Below are 17404 nucleotides of genomic sequence, written 5' to 3'. Positions count from 1 at the left end.
GCAGTAATAATCATTATTTGAATATCTTATGAACCGTAATCATGACAATATTTTGTATTGCATTACCATCACCAAGATGGTGCAACGCTGACAATTAGTTAGCTGACTTGGCAAGACATGCTTATATTCACATTACCTCTCACCCTTTGATATGAAGTCCACTTCAAGTACAGTAGTTTTCCCTCTCGGACACAGCAGTATTTTTGCTTCATTTTAAATCATCTCAGGGTAGATTAATGCAGGGGTTCTCAACGTTTTTGGCCGGGGACCCCCGGAAATGCTTTGGCAATGCCCCCCAATATAAATTGACTGCTACAACTGCTATAACCTTAATAATAGAGACAATACACCATACCGTAAATAAATACTGAAACCAGATATAATTAGGGAAGGTGTATGCATGTACTACATGTGTACTATATGTAAACTCTTCATTTCCATTCAGTTGCAAAAAAAAGTAAAAAAAAAAAGTAAAATGTTTTTTTTTATTTTTTAATAATTTGGGGACCCCCCCAGAATAATTTGGCGACCCCCCGATGGGTCGCGACCCACGGGTTGAGAACCCCTGGATTAATGCACAATGCTTCTGGTCCGAAACCTGTGGGTTTGTTTATGAGATTCCCTTTTAAACCAAGTGGAGAAAAAAAAGAGAAATCCATGGCAGATTTTTACCAAGATAATCTTTACTTAAAAACAGCAGACATGGAAATATTATGAAGTTACATTTAAATAATCAATTGTTCCTTCAAATAATGTTGACTTTCATTGAACAAATAGACAAAAGAGAACACAGACCTTTAGTCGTTCAACTGAAGGTCATATGTTTGGAGTATATGGCATATTACATGTTACCCGGCTACCCTCATCCCCAATGTGTACAGTACTGTATGTGCATACAAGTAAAGATTTGCTAAAAACAAAAATCACAGTCTCCGATTAATTCATCTTTTGTACATTCATTAGAAGCTACAGCACTTCTGAGGGTCACGTCTGACCAAGTAATGGGATGACATGTTGGCTGGTTTGTTCTGGCAAGCTAGCGCTGCATCACCACCTTCCATAAATTGAACCACCATCGACTATCAACAGCTCCAGACCTTTGACTTTTCTGATCACGCTGCCTGGCAAATAACCTCAGAGATACTCTGAGCGGCTGCCGTTTTGTCTTTCCCAAACTTAGAGAACAAGCAGCAAGTCACTTCAACAGTGATTGGATTGTAAACAACACAGAACCACAGTACAGTGGCCTCACGACAAAGGGGGCTTTTTTAAGCCATCGTTCCCTCTAAATGAACTCCAGCCCTTCATATTTCACATCCCCTATTTTGGTTTCAGGCAAGAGGATGCGTCCGTCTAGTGTGAAGACCATGATGTATGTGGCGATCGTTTCAGCGTCCTCCTCCGATTTGAGCGCCACTATGATCTGGTCGTCCGTGTTGGGGACGAACTTGAAGGAGGAGAATCCATGGGTGGGGTTTAGCGGACCCACGTGGCTCATGGTGATGTGGCCGAAGTCTGCCGAGCAGCTGAGGACCAGGTTTGTGGCACGCCGTTCGTCCGCCGTCTCCTCGTAGCGTTCCGTGCTGGCACGGCGAGGGAGGAAAAACCAGCGCTGCAGGGTGTCGCTCCAGGCCGCTGACTCGTGTATAAGGTAACCTAAAAGGCGGGAAAGAGCGATATGAGTAAATGTATGCTCAAAAACACCCGAGACATTCTAACGCTGCCTTCCTCCGCTGTATACAAATCAGCATTACAGTCTGTAATTCATATGCTAGTCACATTATCACATAATTGCAATCATTTCAGATAATCACAATCCCTTCACACCTCACCAGAGCCAGCATCACAGACCTGCCCATGCCCACATTCACCACTGAAATGGGTAAACGCTCATTCAGATTTGGAGGAGCAGTAAGCTGGAACTCACTACCCCCAAACACAAAGAGCATCAGCAGCCATCTCCTTTTTAAGATAATAGATATTAAAGGGTCAAACATGGCTTTTAGAAAATGTTGCAGAATAGTATGTACAACTATATTAGTAATGTGCTCATATTTATTTATGCTGTAGGTAGGTGTAGCTCTTGATTGTTTTGTTTATTTATTGATGTTTGCTTGTATGTATTGTGTTGCAATGTTTGTTCCAGAGTCTCCAGACCAAGGACCACAGTGGAAATACACTGTATTGTGTATACTGTATATCATTGACACGTTCCTATGAATGTCTTTTTCTTACATGACGTCTAATAAAGTCAAATCGAATCAAAATGTTGAAGTTATTTGTCTGCCCTGTGCAATTTGAGATTATGACCCCTAAAAATATAACATTTATATAAAAAAATAATAATAATTATAATAGTGACCTACAGTAGTACTAGTAACGCATGGAGATTGGAGAGCTGTACTGGATAATCATTAGCTCGCAGTATGTGAGTGAGTGTGTGTTGACAGTATAGGTGGGTTTGCGCCCTCACCCGGTGGTTCGATCCCCGCGGCAGACTTCAGCAGTTTGTATCTGGGGACCCAGTTCTGGTGCAGAACGTCCCCTCTATAGCCCACCACCTTCACCCACTCCGGGTTGTTGTTGACAAACTCCCCCGTCGTGGTGGTCCACTCCTTCCCCAGACCACCCACGTACAGATGCTCATCCTTCACCGCCAGCCACTCTGCTTTGAAACCTGCCGGAAGAGAAACGTTTCAACATCCACACATTTGCACAGGGAACCAATTGCTTTGCCCATTAAGACTGGGAAAGCATCCGTGTCATTTTAGATTTTAACTGAGAAGCATTATATTATACTGGCTATTCAAAAACAGCACATAACACATAGCTCATAGCGCAAACCTTTGAATATATTTAAAATTAACATAGCATTTTGGGGGTTCTTAACATGAAAGGGTTTGAGCACCACAGATATAGCAACTGCGGGGCATCACTAACCTTTGGCCACAGAGCCGTCTCCGTCGGACAGGATGACCCACGGCACGGCCTTGTCGCCGTCGACGTTGTACACGACACCCGTCCGGTCGTCGACGCTGTAGAGCTTCCCGTTGAACACCACCAGCTCAGAGAGCTCCATGCCCCTTCCCTTCTCCGACAGATGGCTCTCCAGCACCACCCTCTCGGGGTCCCACTCCACCGCCACCTTGTCGCCACTCTGGGACACCAGCAGGTAGCCGCGGCGCATGTAGCTGAACCACGTCAGCTTCTTGTCGCTGCGCGAGTTGGTGTCGAGGTCGGCGATGACCCCGATGCGGTAGCGGGTGCCCTGCGGCGTGCGCTCAGGGGCGCTGAGCGGGTAGGTGTCGTTGTAGCGGGACTCTGCCTCCTGCCTGAGACCGGTGTGGCCGGGCCTCCAGCTCTGCGGGCTGTGTTCCGGACGGGACCGCAGCCCCGGGCCCAGGTGCATGAAGAGCACGAGCACCAAGACAACGGTCGCCGCCACCGCCACGATGGACCGCCATTTGAGGCGGAAACGAGGGTCAGTGGTGTTGGCCATGGAAGCCAACATGGGGAGACCACCAACAGAGATGCGCAGAGGGTTCATAGGATCATTCTGCTCCAGTAGAGTGTAGCCTGGGGGAGCAGGCATGGGGGAGTGTGCACCGCCAGGAGCTGTAGGGAGGAGAGAGAGAAGGATGCCCCAAATCAAACTGACTGATTGCTTATTTCTTATGTCAGTTGTGGGTAGGCTGACTAGGTGCCCTACTTTATGCGAGACTGACTTGAATTTCGTCCCACATACCAGGTGATGTACATTTTGAATGGCTCTCATTTTCAAAAGGTCAAACTACAGCAGGACCAATCTGGGAACACATTGGCAAAACAAAGGAAAAACAGCGCCGTCTTTTCCTTTGGAAATTCTAGATAGATAGACAGACAGACAGCTTTAAGGTCTGTGTAAACACAAACATTGAAGACAAAAGTGTGTAAACACAAACATTGAAGACAAAAGTGTGTAAACACAAACATTGAAGACAAAAGTGAGGACGCAAATTGTGATTGGCCAGAATGACATAAGATTAAGAACCATGAAATGTAGCTTCCTTTACAATATTCACATTAGTGTGGGAGTTGGGAAAGTTACATTCAAATGAAATGTCCTTTATAATGATAAAGGCCCAACATGTTACAGTATGTAACCTGCATGCTGGTAGTTTGATGGTGTGCTATGATCGAATCAAAGCAAAGCTTACAGATGGGCAGGATAGACAATATTTAGATAGACATTATATAACAATTTTAGACTATCTCTGCCTTGTAAGTAACGTGGTACATTGTCCCAAACATACTCTTTGTTCCACATTTGGCTTGTTGGGATCTGGTAACAATAGTTGTTTAGGCCATTATGTCCATGATAGTATGTACTCAGTACTTAGTATAATACCAAATATCAGGACACCTCGGCTCAAACATATTCCTGGTCAACAGTTTAATCGACATTCTAATCAGTGCTTGTGATACTGTATATTCAACTGCATGTAACCAATAACCACGCCACACAAAACAAACTGTTGCAGGTGTCTGTTAGGACTACAAACTACAAGTGTCTACCAAGAGTCCAAGACAAAGTTGCTTTGACCAGAGAATCCACTGGCCCATCATGTAAAACCACTTCAATCTGTTCAGCCAGACAGCCACTATTTGCCTTGTCAAGCTATTTGTGTCCTCCTCAGGCAGTGTAGTACAAACATAAACCACGCAATGTAGGCACAGATCTACCTGTAGATAATTAGCCAGCTACATAACTATATATCGTACAAGATTAAATATGTACAACTCTATGATCCAAGTTACCAAAGAAGCACAGATACATGTACTGTAAGCTAAAACCATTTAAACAATTCAATTCATTCTGATGCCTACAGTAGATATTCATACCATGAATAGTGTCCACAGGCAGGTCCTTCATCCACGTGACAAGTCAAAACGCGTTACATTTGAAATAGGACTTAAAATCCCCGGTAAAACTCCTATGACTGTGTGACAGTCCTGCGTGTTACTGTAAATTCTTTGAGCCAGGTGAACAAAAGCAGAAAGAGGCTGCCTGGGAGTCCCTGGCATGTCACACAGGTAATGTACCACGTCAACATAAAGAGAGGGAGTGGCCCACTGGGGCCATTCAGTCCCTTTAGAGAGGGACCGTTTCAACAGGTAGAGCAGGAACTACACTATTAAGCTACCTGATCTGGTATCCGGATTCCGGAGAAGTGCATTTTAGTTTCACTTCACCTTAATTTAAATTGCATTGAATTGAGAGAGAGAGAGAGAGAGAGAGAGAGAGAGAGAGGATAGTTGTTTAGAGTTAACACTAGAGAAAGTAGGAATGCTAAAAGTTTAAACACCAGCCAACCCCTGGCATAAAATTAACCTTTAGCTAAGCCCTGCCCTCTCCCACTTAGACACTCTCACTTGGACACTTTCCAGCCGGGCTCATTCATTCCAATGTAAATATCATGGATTTTACACATTAAAGGACCTATAACATAAAATTCAACTTTTTCAATTTCTTTTGTGTTTTTGGGGCTCCCATATGTGTTTTCTATCCCCAAAAATAACCAATTTTGAACAATCAGGCTTTCATATCATATAGGTGCTTTAATGGAAATTGCTCTCAGGACAGCTCAACTGATTTTGTCCTCATCGTGATGTCATCAATGTCACGCTACTTTGTATAATTCCTCCTCTTCTTCAGTCTTCAGTTCCAAAATGCATGTTATTTGCACTTTAAATACTGGTTCATTTTTGGAAACAGACCTTCAAAATATCTTTCAAATCTGTCAACAATGCCTATCTTTTGTATATTATTGTAACCTCGGCAAGCCCTACAATGAGGGATTGCCCCACAACTGTACTTCAGAGTCTAAAGGCCATACCGCAGCAGTGCAACTCCTTGAAACATGCGACTACTTGCAACTACTTGCAACATTCTCCCTAATAGCAGTTGCAAGGAGTTGCATTGGTGTGGTCTGACCTAAAAACGGTTTTGTTACAAGGAGCTGTGACAAGTTGCATTGGTGCAGTCTGGCCCGTGAGCTACTTTGCACCCGAAGGGCCTACACTACACTATTCCCAACTAAATTCCAATGACCTCTTAATCCAACCTCAGGAACTTTACTCCCTGTGGCCCAAACATGGCTGCATTTCTCTGAAAATGAGCAAGGGGAACCCGCCTCTCCTGAAAGGCTCTTTCATAGCCAAGCCAAACAGCAGTCCATTATGGCAGCATCATCAGTGGCTTATGTGCTCTGAGGCAGACCAGCTATCCACGATCTAAAAATACACTATCATGAAGCCTGTTGGAATTGAACAAAATGACTTTACTTCAGGGTTATTGTCACATTACAGATTACAGGGCAGGCATAAAAGTGTGGGTGAAATTATTGTTGTTCAAACGAGTTATAATTGTAAAGAATAAAGCAAGAAACAAGGAAAGATATTACAGATTTACAGGGCAGGCATAAAAGAGTGGGTGACATTATTTGTTGTACAAGCAAGCGAGTTATAATTGGTAAAGAATAAAGAAAGAAACAAAGTAAGATAACAAAAATGCACAATGCCAAATATACATAAGGTGCATAGTCAAGATAGAAATAGAATTAGACAGAAATGCTTCTTCTGCAAGTAGAGAAACATTTGCAGCAAATTATAAATAGCAGCAGTTATAGAATCACAGTCTCTTGTGCTGGTGAGAGAATTTTGATGTACTGAATTCCAAATGCAGTGGATCTGAGTCCACAACACAGAACACACACAAACTAGCGTGACTTATATGGAACAGAATTCTACAAAAGTTTGTCTTTGTCTTTATTTTTTGTTTTTGTTTTCATTTTAAATTCCTCTTAGTTACAACTGTACAATGTATTAAGGATAGGCACTAATAAGCTCCCAGCTTCCGCCTATACCTTTTCGATCATGTCAAATGAGTTTAAAACATGATTCATCTTGTAATGTACTAACGGCATAAGATCGAAATAAACCATTCATTCACAGCAAGAATATTTTGCTATGATTCTCTCTGAATAATCAGAATAATGCAGATGATCCAGCTGACACTGAAACAAAAGAGATTTAATAGTCCTACCCCTTCTCCTTCTTTTGCGTTGAACTACTGTCATCTCAAACACCACTCAATAACCAGCGTACTGCATTCGTACTGTTCAAAATCAATTCTACTACAGATTACATACAATGCATTATGCAATCATGACTAAGGGAGTGAACTTTATGCATGATGACAGATTGACGAAGTGCAAGTCCAAGGTGCAAACCATTCAAGCAGTCTAGTGAATAGGCTGTTTACAGTTACACCTAGAATCCACCAGTAATCTTGGTGAGCTCAGGTTACCCACACAAATGTATAATTAAGCGAACAAGATTCAGGAAATCACAACTGGCTTTTACCTGCACTGTTGAAAAGCCACAAATCCAGCAGGCTCAAAAAGAAATCCATCATAAACAAATCTAAAGTAATAATAGTGACAACTACACATCCACATATCAGAGCTGCTCCTGTGATGCAACGAGCGAAGCTGGATAAAGGCCCAAGTGCGATCTGTTGATCATAACAGGGAGAGAGAGGGTTTTGGGTAATATATCAATCACTCTGCACAAAAATGGGAAGGATCGTCAACTCACAATTAAACAAATTGCTGTTTGTTAGACGGCTGACATGTATATATGTTGCAGTTTGTTCTGAGAATATGACAGGGACAGCAAGCAGTGTAGTATTGGATAGGATCCTAACCCCTTAAACATACTGTATACATCCTATAGTGCGTGTATAGTTTCAATGTACAATATAGATTTTATTATATACAAAGATAGATATTATACTGCTCAGACTGAATGATTTATTTACCTACGATCCTAGATTACTATTTCTAGTATGCATTTCATGTATTACAGTAACAGAACAGTGTTACTGTTTTCCTTGCTCAATGTACATTGTTCTGGATTAAGAGCATCTGCTAAATGCTTAAATTGTTAAACCATTGGTTCTTTAAGTGGTGTCCGGAGTGGACGTCCAAAATGTGTTAATAGCGTCACAATCATTTTAACCACATTTTATACTTTAGCTATTAAAATAGCAGATATATAAGCTCAGAGCGCGTCACTTCGTGCCGCACTATGAGCTTGCTATTTTGAAAAATCGTGAAAATCTTTGCAAATCTTACTATAAATAAAGAATTTAAAGGGAACATTTTAACTCAAAGCTTTGCTTCTTAGTCCCTGGCACCAAAGAAGAGAACATTTTCATATGGGGACCAGCGGCCAAATAAATATTATTTTGGGGTGTCCTAACTGTCCTTGGCAAAAAGGTTTGAGAACTACTGCTTTAAACAACAACAAGCATAAACACGTGCTCTCTGAAACTCTCCCTGCCTCTGAACCATCCTCTCCCATTTGAGAACATCTGGGGGGATGGACTTCAAAGCAAAGTGATCATGAAGCACCATGTTGAGAAGAGAAATGAAGCACACAGGTGTTCCTTCCAAGACAATAAATAGTTTACTGAGTGCTGTGGGCTATGGGGTGGGATGTGCCTTGTGGCATTCCTGCAACAACACTGGGTAATAATATGCTAATCGCTAATTTACAAATCCTTAAAACATGGGTCTTCAATAGGGGGTCCGGACCGTGACCCCTCAGGGGTCCTCAGAGGCCGGGGCACCAAATCATTATGTAAATGAATACGGCTCGGGTTAAAATAATTATAACCACATGAACCCAAGCATCCCTATTCTGGAAGGACCATTTACCGAAAAGAGCAGATACAATCTGCGTTGTGAGCTTGTAGATCTGCAATTATTGGCAAAGAGGTTTGGTGTGGGGGGAAAGCAGACCCAAAGTACAGAGCCAAAGGTCAAGTTATTTCTGAAAATAGTAAAAATACACATGAACATGAATCCAACACTAACTGATGGATAAAGCATGATAAAGATATTATGAAAATCTATGAAAATCTGAAGACAATTTTATATAGTATGTAAAAATGGGGGATCCCTGCTTCAACTCTCTCTCAGCTAGGGGGTCCTTGGGCTGGAAAACGTTGAAGACTGGCAGACTGCCTGCCTTAAAATCTAATGGCAAATTAAATGGTACAAGTTCAGAGAGGCTTATTTCATGCACAGTAATTAGACTGTTAGACTACATTTGGTGGTTGTGACGTTGGTAGAGTGCATCTCTCTCTCCACACACACACACACACACACACACACACACACACACACACACACACACACACACACACACACACACACACACACACACACACACACACACACACACACACACACACACACACACACACACACACACACACACACACCCCTTGCTAATTATTAACCAGTAGTAGTACAGCTTTCCGTGTAGCTATTACAGACTGTAATGTTGGGGAGAGGAATAAGCATAAGCAATAAGGCATCGCTCTCTCTCTCTCTCTCTCTCTCTCCACACACACACACACACACACACACACACACACACACACACACACACACACACACACACACACACACACACACACACACACACACAGCTAATTATTAACCAGTAGTAGTACAGCTTTCCGTATAGCTTACAGACTGTAAGTAATGTTTTCCAGGGGGAGGAATAAGGCAGGGTTAGAATGTGCCATGATGCCATCACATAAACGATGACATTGATCTCTCTAACACATAAAACACAATCTCTCGCCATTTCCAGCCAGGTCAACTAAATGAAGAACCGTAGTTTGATTCGGACTTACTGTAGACGTTAGCTCTTCATTGAAACGCCCTAAAAAGGAGGTTGTAGTTGGGATAACATTGCTTCTTTGGATCCCCAGTCTCAGTCTGCCTGCGTTCCGTTCCGTTCGTTTACCTACCAGAAAAATGGTAACACATTACTTCCTGTATGCGGTGATGACGAGCGTGTCGCGTACAGTCCCGTACAGTCCTACAGCCTGCGCACAGTCTGCGCACTGCCTGCGCAGTGTGCTGCACAGAGGACGTACCAGATAAGACAACTCTCTCGAGACAGACTGTTGACTGGCGTCAAATTCAAGTTCTCAGATTGGTTCCAGACAAGACAGTCCCTCCCTGCTGCGTGCATGGTGGTCCCCCAATCCCCAACATCAGCAGTGGTGCCGGTGGTGGAAAGTAACTTATTATTAGAAAACATAGCATAGGCCTATACATAAGCCTATTTAAACTTTTAAAACGATCTACAAGCTAGATCTGCTATTTTCTATACTTTTGGTACTTTATTGTATATTTTGATGCCAATACTTTTGTACTTTTACTCAAATACATTTTGAATTCTGGACCTTTACTTGTCAAATGTAAAACATTTAAAGAAGCATAATTTTGAAATTAAGTCAATTAAGTCAAGTACAAAAGTACCGTCCATCAAAATATATAAGGTAGCAAAATGAAAAGCACTCATAATTATTATGCACAATGTCCATTACTTGCATTGGTGTGGACTGGCCTTATTAGTACATACACAATTTGAGAGCGAGAACTGTTTACAGCAGGTGACACTTCCATGGGCGCAGGTGTGGAGAGCTGCCTGGTGAGTGACCTCAAACACCTTCCTCAGACTGGTCAGAGCCCCCTAGAAGGCCGACGCGTGGGCGAGGAGGTCATCGAGGTATAAATTACGCAGCATTGTGAGGGACAGCCTCGTCTGTTGCCTCTGCTACACGGTTGCCAGGAACGGAACGCTCAAATGTGGCTGGGGTATTTTAAAGACCAAATGGGGGGGGGCTCTGTTTGCTAGTACCCACTGCAGAGGTCCAGATTCAGTGGTGGAAGAAGTAGCATACTCACATTTTTTGTATAAAGTATCAATAACACAATATAGAATTCTGTTACAAGTCCTGTATTCAAAATTGACTTGAGTAAAAATGGCATAAAAATGTACTTAAAATACCAAAAGTAGAAAGTACTAGGCACCCATGCAGAAGGTCCTGCAAAAATAAAAGATCTACAAGCTCACAATGTGTCGCATTGCAAGGCATTGTGAGCTTGTAGATTGGCTATTTTCAAATGGCCAAAATGTATAGGGCTGAAGTGGTTCATGTTACTCATGTATGTTTTGTAATAACAATCCAAATCTACAAAGTAAGTAACTATAGTAGTAACTAAAGTGTTCTAATAATTGTAGTGGCGTAAGAAGTACAATATTTGTACAGTACTTGAGTAAATCACTTACTCCAGAACTCTGTCCACAATGACTCCTTAGTGCTTACACTGCATCATGATCCAATCGCAAGATAACACCACAGAACCTCCTAATATTAGATTAGATTAACTCAATATTTGACATATGCTATGCTATGTTTTGTGGTCAAAGGTCATGGCCAGCGATGTAGGTAGGCTCAACTATGCACACCTCTAAGCTGCCGACCAGATTATGTGTAGTGTAAACTCAACTCAAACTCAAAACTAACCTAAAAGAATAGATGACCTTAAAATGCAATCAGGCTTAGAAGAACACCAGTTTGAACACCTTGATAATAGCATCCTATGCCCCCACCCTCTTTCTGTAAATATACCTTTCGCTGCTGACCGTACTGAAATGTATTTTATTATAGATGTATGTATTGTTTGTATTTTTGATGAATTGAGTACAATAGACCACAATGGAAACAAGACAAATTAATATGTGGCATGTAAACTGCATTACATGGACAATTTCAAAGTCAGGGGCACTTGGTTAAGTGCCCTTTTAATAATAGTATTTGTGTCAGTTCAGATTCCTTCACTCTTATCAGTAATCGTTTCTCAAATATTTGCTTAAAGAACACACCCGAAGGAAAGTCCTGTTTGAACCGGAAGAACATAAAACATGGCTGAGTCAGTGCTGAACTCAAAACATGACAAGTTTTTATTTGGCAAAATGTAACTGAAGTACTGTACATACGTACGTATGCGTAACAGTATACTGTATGAGAAACTTATGTCTTTATTATTCTAATAAAGGCCAGACCGACTAGTCACAACTCCTTGCAACAAAACTGTTTTAAGGCCAGTCCACACCAATGCAACTTCTTGCAAAGTTGCAAGGAGTTGCATCGGTGTGGACTGGCCTTATAACCTCAGAGCACACCATCAGACAGCGATGCATTTGTAGTCACAACTTGCTAGACTGTGAAATAAGAAAGGATCCTGATGATACCAGTATGATTGTCTAATCCTGAATCACCAGGATTTAAAAGGTTTAAATTAGCTAATACATATACTCCATACTAATTATGCCATATTGTCAACAAATTACTGCAATCGACATTTTGGCTCAACTGTTAAGTGTAATTGAAAAGTAAAAGAAAAAGAATACATTAGAATTACAACAGTAAAGCTCCTTTAAAGGCACATTAAGAGTTTTGCAGAGGTAGCAGACAAACAGGTCAGGACCTAGATATGGTCACCTTAAATCTTAATGTATATTAAAATGCACCATTACATACAGTCATTTGCAGCAGTCTGGGATTGATAAACATTTTGGATAACGATCTTAGATTGTGTTATAGAGATGCATGCGATTAACAATCCCAAAGAAAGTAAGGCATGTTATTCAGTGCACAAAAGCCCTTTTCAGTTCAGTGGTTAGTTATACAGCTACAGCAATACAGTAGTTTTATGAAACATGTTCCAATGCACCCAATGAACAATGTATGGGTTTGTGGAAAAATAAGAACAATGCTTAGCATTACACATTTTCTGAAGAAACATATTCTTGGGCAACTATGCTAATGTAAAAGAAGATTTATGTGCATTAGAAGGTAACACGAAGATTCATGCAAAATGTCCAAAGCTCAGGCTTTGGACTTAAAATGCAAAGCAACTTTCCCTGCAACAGTGTACACCGTCACATAATCTCAGATGTGTGCTTTGATATTAACCATGCACATTAAAAGGTCCATTCACACTTGAGTTTGAGATTTTTAGCCTTTTTCCTGAAAAACGCATCCAGTCTACAAGTCAGTTAACCCTGAAGTCCCTATTTGGGCAAATGTTCAAATAGCAGGTCTACAAGCAAGATTGCAGATTGGCCGTTTTCATTATTTGTCAAGTCTATAGGGCAGGGCTTAGGTGGTTAAAAGCACTTAACTTGAAGAATTATGCAAAAACAAAAAAGCTAAAGGGGGAAAGTAATAATTAAAGAGTTAAGCATGGCACAGTGCCTTCATCTCCGCCCAGGCTACTTTAATTGTATCACAATATACTCTCAGATTTCACCTATATCAGGTGTGGGTATAAAGCAAGTAAATATAGCCACAGAATTACAAATCAAATAAAAATAAAAACCAAATTACAATTGCAAACTAAAAACATAACAGCGTGATCGCACCCTCCAATGTGCAAATGAAAGAAAAAAACTTAAAGGGATAGCTCACCCCAAAAAATACTTTTTTTCTATCGATTACTCACCCCATGGATATTTCTTTGTCGCATTCCTAGGCCAATAATTTGATGACCAGTCTCCTTTATGTCTCCATAGGAACCACTGCTGGTCATAACATTATTGGCTTAGGAATGCATCAAAAACAAAAGATGTTCATGGGGTGAGTAATCGATAGAAAAAATGTTATTTTTTTGGGTGAACTATCCCTTTATGTTTCAAAAAGGAAAAAGAAATGTGGAGTGCGGAATACAGTTCAAACTGTAAATGAAATAAAGGTAACCTCTTTATTAAGAAGGTTTCCAGTCAGTTTCACGTATAGGGCTCCCAGTCGTCTAATATGCTGGAGGCTGGTATTCTCCAGGAGGACGCTCCTCACTTTGGGTGAAAGGTGACTGTTGGTAGCCTTGCGGGCCACTGCTGGGGTACGGTGGATAGCTAGGTGGATATGGAGTGCTCTGGTCCTGGGCTGGGTCTGTGTAGCCAGAGTCCAAGTCACTTACACCTTGGTGGTATCCGCTGTAAGCGAAATATGTCAAAAGACCCTGTGAAAGAAGAGGAATAGAAGTTACAGAATTTAAATTACTACTACTACTATTCATAACATTAATGCAATTGTGCACATCTGACACTGAAATATCAGTCAACTTGGCTGAGCAGTAGGCCCGGACGGTTAGCTCAACCGTCTGGGAACCTAGGCTGCTGAGCCAGCCTGATGGCTTGCCGCGGATTTGACTCCCGATCCCGACGGCCTTTGCCGCGTGTCTTCCCCCCCATCTCCTGTCAGATTACATTCAAGCTATCAATAAAGGCAGAAAAAGCAAAAAAGCAAAAACAAAAAAACTTGGCTGAGCAGTCAAAGAATGTCATCAGGGGAAATCGGGGCATATCTATCCTTCCATTCTAGTCCATGTCATTTTGCTAGTCAAATGCTGACCACACCCGGTGCATGAGACAAGCAGTGAAGCAGCTTACCCAGGTGATGATGGAGAAGAAAGAGAAAGCTATTACAGCTTGAGCAGCATCAATTTGAACGAGTGAAGTGTCAGTGGTGTGGGACCACCGGTTGGCCAGGACACAGAAGCAGATGAACCACAGGAACGTCCAGGCTCCTACAGCCCAAGATGGGAAATTATTGTAAAAATCTTAAATTTAAAGATTATATATTTTTTCCATTTCCTGAAAACTAATGGTTTTGGACATACAAGCTTCTGTCTGATGTTCAGAAGTTGGTGAACTATCATAGATAATAATAATAATAAAAGAAGAAGATTTATTCTGTTTATTCCATGCATATAGTCTATGATTTAAAATTTCACTCTTACCTGAAAAGACCAGATCACCAGTAACAATGTATCTTCTGTCTTTGGCATTGCTGATCTGGGGGAAGTACGCATCCAATGCGATGAAGACAACGCATGCCAGGAAGGCCAGAATTCCTATTCCTACCCCATAACTGCAGGCACTATTATCCTTGTTGTACATGCAGTGGGAAACGTCCCCTGTTGTTGGGTTAACGTAGCCCTCCGCCGTGATAGTTGCAAAAACCACAATGGAAAACACCTGCCGGGAGAGAGGGAATAATAAATTATACTATAATGGTGGCAAGAGGCCTCTAGCCAGGTTTGCATATTAACCAAAATGAAACTCTAGATATTTTGTAGCCGCAATTTGCAACTCTAGATTTTTTTATAATGGGATGAATCTAGAGTTGCAATACCCTCCATTGACTCCCCACTCATCATTTTGCGTTTGCGATCTGCTTGTCTTAAACGATGTTAAACTCACCAACATTGCAGCTGTAGTCCAAGCTTGAATTATTCTCTTTCAATCTGCAAAGCTTGTTTTTCATAAAAATCCCCCGTAGACATGTTATGAGCTACTTTCTGTCAAGAAGAAGAAATGTTGGAGTTTGGAAGCGCTCGTTTGTATTAAGGGGTCGCGCTGCTGCCTCCTGCATTATGTGCAAATGCGAAACAGATGCATGCAGGGACGTTCAGTGACTTACGACGAGCGCTTCCAAACTCCAGCACTTAGAAAAAGAATCACTTGCACAGAATTTCTTGACAGAAAGTAGCTCATAACATGTCTACGGGGGATTTTTATGAAAAACAAGCTTTGCAGATTGAAAGAGAATAATTCAAGCTTGGACTACAGCTGCAATGTTGGTGAGTTTAACATCGTTTAAGACAAGCAGATCGCAAACACAAAATGATGAGTGGGGAGTCAATGGAGGGTATTGCAACTCTAGATTCATCCCATTATAAAAAAATCTAGAGTTGCAAATTGCGGCTAGATATTTTGTAGGCCGGTGTCTCCCAGGTCTCTATCCTTGCGTTGCGTGTCTCCTTTCTTCCCTCTACACCACATCTCTTTGCCAAAAACAGTCGATCAACAAGCTCCCAATGCGTACGTGATGTACCGGTAGATATGATATTTTCCCCATTATGTCAAGGGACGCTAGGATTGAAGTGGTAAAGGCAGTCTTTAGGCTATGCATAAAGACATGCAGAGAGAGAGACAGAGAGAGATTAAATTCTACTATAATAGTGCCAACTGGGCCAGACTCTAGCTTTGCATTTTAAGACTGGGGCTCGTGCATAAAGATATGCATTAAGTCAACCAGTTGTGAGATTGTGTGATGCATGTCACATGATTCACATAGCTAGAGATTACCCACTTGCTGGTTCCCCTCCCAATATCACTTGTCTTCAACGTTAAAATAAATATAAGAGACTTAAATTAGTTTGATGAATTCTCAGCTGCCACTGTTGCCACATTTGTTAGATCCTGTTTTCTCAACTGTTTGTAAAAGAAACTCACAAAAAAGACTAATGTAAAATGTCACATCATGCGGTAGCAGGTGATACGCATCACAAGTTGTGTGTTTGTTGCAGTTTCATCATGATACATCATTCTGAGCTCGTATAGATTTACACAACAAAGTGGCAGAAACGATAATGTGACTTTGGTGACACAGCACAAGTTCAATAGCTAAAGTTAGCCTGGTTATTATGCTAAGGCTGTGCCGTTGCAACAAAAAAAAGTTACAAACTTGAATTTTCTGACAGGCAAAAAGTTAACATACTATGTAAACTACAAGGATTCGTCCTGGCTATAATAACAGCTGACTAGTGTCAATTAATGTTATGTGTAATAACATTAATGTAAACTAACTACAGTTAACTACAGCCAGTTGTGTGTGACAGCTGGCTGGCTGACATTAGCCAGCTAGCTAACAGCACAGCACACAGTAGTTGCTTTGAAAAGGCATCATCACTCACCCAACTCAAGAAGCGTAGAATTGTTTGAGGTCGTTTCACAAAACCTAGGACATCAAAGGCACCACCGGCGAATGCCGCCCCGTACGCACCGCTTTCCATTTTACTTTTTTTGCGCAAGAAATCTGTCAGTAAATTAAGTTTGCCCTAATGTCGCCTGACTGTTCTGCTTGATGTCAGTTTACTTTTGTTTTCTCTCATCATCAGTTTCCTGAAACTTTTTTTTGCCCCGCCCCTTCTTTGAACGCGTCTGCAACCTGCTGCTTTGCATGTCCGATCTATAGCGGATACGGAAATGGTCTGTGTGCGCGCGTACTTGTGTGCGTGAAAGTTACCGAATATAGTAGGCGGCCTCTCGACCGGATCTGAGCGTTGAGAAGCAAATAGAAACCAGACGCGTGGTTACCCTAATAACACACACACACTTGTCACTTATTATAATGATATTTCTCCTCTGTTTGAACTATTTTTCAATGTTTGGTATTAATTAGTACCTGCCTGGTGACGTTTTCTTATAAATTGTAGCCAACTGTTTGGATAATCTGAATCGTAATTATTTGAATGAGATTGATTGAAAATGTCAAACAATTTGCAGAATGGGCACAGTGCAAGGAAAGTACAGGTCAATACAAAATCTGCTAAGAGGAAAGATATATCATACAGAGAGTCGAGAGAGAGGCTCTCTGAGAGCCGAATGACATACTATAAAGGCATATGTGAGCTTTGAAATCAGT

General features: G+C 41.4%; 2 protein-coding genes across 4 annotated transcripts; both read right to left on the bottom strand.

Annotated features, from left to right (window-relative positions):
- Window positions 1–660: 660 nt before the first annotated feature.
- cant1a (calcium activated nucleotidase 1a) lies at window positions 661–9967 on the bottom strand. Of its 3 annotated transcripts, none has more exons than XM_079521533.1 (4): window positions 9752–9967; window positions 2941–3615; window positions 2474–2677; window positions 661–1656 (listed from the first exon to the last, which is right to left on the bottom strand). In XM_079521533.1, the coding sequence occupies exons 2-4, from the start codon at window positions 3590–3592 to the stop codon at window positions 1286–1288; spliced, it is 1227 nt and encodes a 408-aa protein (XP_079377659.1). In that variant the 5' UTR covers window positions 3593–3615; window positions 9752–9967; the 3' UTR covers window positions 661–1285. The 3 variants fall into 3 exon arrangements, with proteins under 3 accessions (XP_079377659.1, XP_079377657.1, XP_079377658.1); XM_079521531.1 differs by lacking the exon at window positions 9752–9967 and adding an exon at window positions 7085–7160; XM_079521532.1 differs by lacking the exon at window positions 9752–9967 and adding an exon at window positions 4882–5017.
- Window positions 9968–12335: 2368 nt separating this feature from the next.
- On the bottom strand, window positions 12336–16964 carry syngr2a (synaptogyrin 2a). The gene is made up of 4 exons (XM_079520320.1): window positions 16674–16964; window positions 14715–14952; window positions 14365–14501; window positions 12336–13934 (listed from the first exon to the last, which is right to left on the bottom strand). The coding sequence occupies exons 1-4, from the start codon at window positions 16770–16772 to the stop codon at window positions 13725–13727; spliced, it is 684 nt and encodes a 227-aa protein (XP_079376446.1). The 5' UTR covers window positions 16773–16964; the 3' UTR covers window positions 12336–13724.
- Window positions 16965–17404: the final 440 nt, after the last annotated feature.

Source organism: Electrona antarctica, assembly GCF_951216825.1.
Source record: "Electrona antarctica genome assembly, chromosome: 14".
Classification (NCBI taxonomy): domain Eukaryota; kingdom Metazoa; phylum Chordata; class Actinopteri; order Myctophiformes; family Myctophidae; genus Electrona; species Electrona antarctica.
The sequence above is the reverse complement of the archived record's forward strand: the minus strand, read 5'-3'. Positions and strand labels throughout refer to the sequence as shown.